Source organism: Entamoeba dispar, genomic scaffold (assembly GCF_000209125.1).
Source record: "Entamoeba dispar SAW760 scf_1105229463839 genomic scaffold, whole genome shotgun sequence".
NCBI lineage: Eukaryota > Evosea > Mastigamoebida > Endamoebidae > Entamoeba > Entamoeba dispar.
In genome coordinates, this window is record NW_001855893.1 from 7,293 (window position 1) to 11,705 (window position 4,413).

At 22.6% G+C, this 4,413-nt stretch overlaps 1 protein-coding gene across 1 annotated transcript, besides 7 other annotated features; it reads left to right on the forward strand.

Annotated features, from left to right (window-relative positions):
• Positions 1 to 65: 65 nt before the first annotated feature.
• Positions 66 to 115: a sequence feature (AT_rich).
• Positions 116 to 290: 175 nt separating this feature from the next.
• Positions 291 to 348: a sequence feature (AT_rich).
• Positions 349 to 750: 402 nt separating this feature from the next.
• Positions 751 to 898: a microsatellite.
• A 48-nt stretch (positions 899 to 946) lies between these two features.
• Positions 947 to 3,820, forward strand: EDI_151880 (uncharacterized protein; the record flags this gene model as incomplete). Its single annotated transcript, XM_001741664.1, has 2 exons — positions 947 to 2,419; positions 2,474 to 3,820. The coding sequence occupies 2 exons, from the start codon at positions 947 to 949 to the stop codon at positions 3,818 to 3,820; spliced, it is 2,820 nt and encodes a 939-aa protein (XP_001741716.1).
• Positions 1,107 to 1,129: a sequence feature (AT_rich).
• A 22-nt stretch (positions 3,821 to 3,842) lies between the features above and the next one.
• Positions 3,843 to 4,209: a repeat region.
• Positions 4,210 to 4,220: 11 nt separating this feature from the next.
• Positions 4,221 to 4,280: a sequence feature (AT_rich).
• A 12-nt stretch (positions 4,281 to 4,292) lies between these two features.
• Positions 4,293 to 4,365: a microsatellite.
• The last annotated feature ends 48 nt before the right edge of the window (positions 4,366 to 4,413 follow it).

A 4,413-nucleotide genomic window follows, 5' to 3' on the forward strand; every position in this document is an offset into this window, starting at 1 on the left:
GCACATTCACCAAATATAATTGTGGTTTGTAACAATTAAACAAAAGATATTCTAATTCATTACCGTTATTAATCTTTTAAGTTTTAAATAATAATTAACCAAATTAAATTAAATACAACAAGGAAGATTTTATTTAATTGATAAAATTGAAAGAGGATTGGCATGGTATAAAATAAAGAAAAAAGGTAACCCAATTGATGACGCCTGTTTAATGTAATCAGTTATTTAAAATTTTATTGTTGTATTAAACTTGAATAATTCTAATAATTGATAATGAAAAAATGAAGCTCAAATTATTATAAAAATTTCTAAATATCTAACAAAAAAGAATAAAAATTAAAATAAAAAGAACTTAGGCAACAATTTAAATGTAACACAACAATCAAAGTCTAAGAAATTAATCATTAGCTTGTTCTGTTTTGATTTGGGTTGGGACTTGTTTCTTTAAAAGATATAGTTCAGTTGCCAATCTTTTCCATTGGTCTTGTTTTTCTTTTTGTTCACTGAGTAATTGTTCTACTCTCATTTGAAGTTGAGCAATTTCATCTATTTGTTCACTTACTAAAAAATAAGTTTTGTTATTCCCACTTTCATGCAAAATAAAAACAAACACTTTTGAGATAATTCCATCTTTTTATTTCTTATTCCACTAAACTCATTCCATAACTCTCCAAGATATTCTCTAATTGCGTTTACATGACTATCATATTTTGCATAAATATTGTTTTGTTCTTCAGCTTCCATTAATCGTTATTTTGTTTTTCAGTCTTTTAAGTTCATTTTTATTTTATTTTTTGTTTTTTTTATTGTAACTTTAAAATAGCTTCTTTTTTTATTAATTATAGTTTCTTCTGTTTTTCTCTTTTTTCTAAAACATAATTTTTTATTTTTTGTTATTAATGGAAGGAACTGAAGAAAAAGAGAAAGATACTAAATTATTGTTTTCATGCAAAATAACAAGTGGGATATTATTTACTCATCATTAAGTAGATTGAAAGGAAATGAAAGGGAAATTCCCTTTTCATTAAATATTTTCAATTCGAGAGAAGACATTGTCATGATGTTATTGTTCATTGAGAAAAATGGATCAACTATTGGATGTATTGTATTAATTAATAAATTAATAAAAGAGTTAATAGAACATAAAGAGGTTGTTGAACTTTTTGACAACCAATTATTTTTCCATATACTTCAACTGAGAAAGAGTTGTAATAATAAAATTGTTTGCTCTTTATTAAATAAATTAGAGAGTGTTATCATTATTATACAATTTGTTAGATATCACATGAGTATAGAAGTATGGATGAATTCATTAGGACATTATTTTGGAAATGAAATAGACTTAGAAGTATGGAAATGTTTGAATGAGATTCAAAATATTTTTCTTAAGAAAACACTTCCTTTTCAAAGTGTTTATCAAATTAAAACTGAATTACTCTTTCCGATGACGTCATATTATTCCACTCTTTTGAGTCAAGGAAGGAATGGTATTATTAGATTTAATATACTTTCGTTATTGATTGAAATAAACAAAGAGGCAGAGAGTGATGACAAATATTGGGATCTTATAAATGAAGAAATAATTCTCAATGCATTTGAATATTATTACGAAAGTGAAGATATTTCAATCTTTGATTTTATCTCAAACTTTTGCGAAGTCAAGAGGATGACTATTTCAAAAAGAAAAGTTTTTGTTAAGAATTTTATTAAAGCAAGTTCTCGACTATTAAACAATTATTGTTTTAAAGACATACAACACATTAAATATATTGTCAGAACATTGTATAAATTCTTAACATGTTTTACCTTATTAGATAATCAAATAGATTATCTAAAATCGTTATATATATTTACTATTCAATATGTTCAATTAAATAACTTTGATATTATTTATTATTTACTTCTTACTTGGAAAAGATTAATTGAAATAACATCAATACGTTCCTATCCTTTAGACCATTCATTTAAACAACCATTATGTGATGTTATAATAAAAGTATTTCCTCATATACAATCTCTACTTAATGGTTTAATAACATTAGATTTAAATAAAGATAATGTTGAAACTGATGATACAACAACAATTAATGACTTTTATGATTCAATTGGTGTCATTTGTAAATTTTGTTTAAATAATATTCAACCACATTTACTAATACAGCTCCATCATTGCATTAAATCAAATGATATCTCATCTTTTCTTATTTTACTTCAAATAATAAATAAAATTATTGCAAATTCTGGTATAAGTAATAAAGAAGAGGAAATTACTGATATAAAAGAATCTGAACTTATTCAATCAATTCTTTCTATATTAAACCTTACAAATATAACAAATTTTGGTGATAATGGATCTATTTGTATTATTGAATTTTTAAAAGAGTTAAGGGGAATTGCGTTAAACAGAAGTAATGAGAAAGTTTGTTGTGAATTGACATGTATTTTAATGGAATTAATGTAAATTAATAAATAGGGATTACATCTTATTGATTTTGGAATAAACTCATTGACAGATTTTTGTTCTCAGTCATTACAAATAACTGAATTAATCACTAGAAAATGGAGTGGAAATAAACAAGTTTTAATTAAAGTATTTGAGTGGTATGAAATATTATTAAAAACAACGGGAACATTTGAAGAAATAAGAAAATATTTTTATCAACAAAAAATTCTTGAAAAGTACATGACTATTACTTGTAAATGCAAAGGAAGTTTAGAAGAAAAGAAAGAATTAATTACATTAATATTTAAAGTAGTTTCTAAAGTATTGATTACATATAAAAATGATATGTCTTCTTCTTTAGAATTTATTGAATCAAAACAATTATTTGAATTTCTTCATTTAATGATTTGTAATAATTTAACAGAACAAGAGTTATTTATTAATTGTATTGGTTGGAAATTATTATTAAAAGATTGTAAAACCTCTTCTCAACAAAATATGATGACAATTCAATCATTTATCATTGCAAATATTATTCCATTATTGTTTAAATGGTATTCATCTTCAAACAATCTTATTAAAAAAGAAATCTTTCATTTTGTAAAACAGTTAGTTCAATTAACTCAAATCCCATCTGAATGTGAATACCAAATTCAAATATCACAAAAAGTAATCAACAATTTTATATATCCATTACTTTCAGACCAAAATAAATCTATGGATGAAGTTAAATCAATAATAAAAATATATGACACATTATTATCGTCTCATTATTATGATATTTCTTATTCATTATTCTACCATGATACAATAATTATTCAATGTTTTAAAATTATTCATTATTATCTCCCTAAAATTATTAGTGATTCAATGAAAATGAATAACACTCTCAATAGATTTATTAATTTAACAACACAATTCATCTCTAAAAAAATTATTCAATTTGATACTCTATTTATATTTTCTCTCTTTGAGTTAATTACACTAACATATAACAAACATTTTGTTCAGACATATTCTTTAAATAAATTATTAAAGGTACTATTCATTTTCATTCGATTTAATGACTCTTCCTTATTTAATACTTCTCAATGTATAACATTTTCAGAAAATATTATAATTCAGTCAATCTCTAACGCAGCAGAACATTATGATAGTTTATATTCAGAACTTATTCAAACAATAATAACTTATTACCCTTCTTTATTATCACAGTCAATCTCTATTCAATCTTCAATCCCATCTGATAAAAGTTCTATATATAGAAGAATGGTTACTGAATTAGAACAAAGACTGTTAAATAACAATAAAACCTTTTCATACTCAAGTTGGCTTTACTCATTTATAAATGCCATCTACCCACCATCTAATGAATAAATATTTGTTTAGTTATGTACTAAAGAATTTAGTGAAAGAAGAGATAGTAAGATACAAGTCATTAAAAAAATAGAAGAATGAACAATAAAAAAAAACTAGAAAATTTAATATATTTAATTCTAATAATAATAGGAGTCGTGGTTTATCATTACTTAACAAAAGAATAATAAACAAAAAATATTTAATAATTGTTATTAAAGATATACGAAAAACAAATGTGGAAGATATGTTAATGAGAAAACTAATAAAATTGGTGAAAGATTAAATAACTCAAATTCATTTGTACTTTCATTAGAATCAAATGAAAGACTGAATGTATAATGAAATATAATATCATGGAAACCTAAAATACACTTTATTTATATAGTCAATTACAAGATTATTGATTGTCATTCTAAACAAATTAAAAAAAATTAATCAATTTATTTATAAAAAGAAAAATATTTATGAAATTTTTTAAGTGTATATTTCAAAACAATTAAATAAAAAAATAAAGAAAAAATAAACAAAAGAAAATAAGAAAATAAACAGAAATTAATTAAATATTATGTTTTGAGAAAGAATGATATTTGATAATTCATTTGAAGATTTTG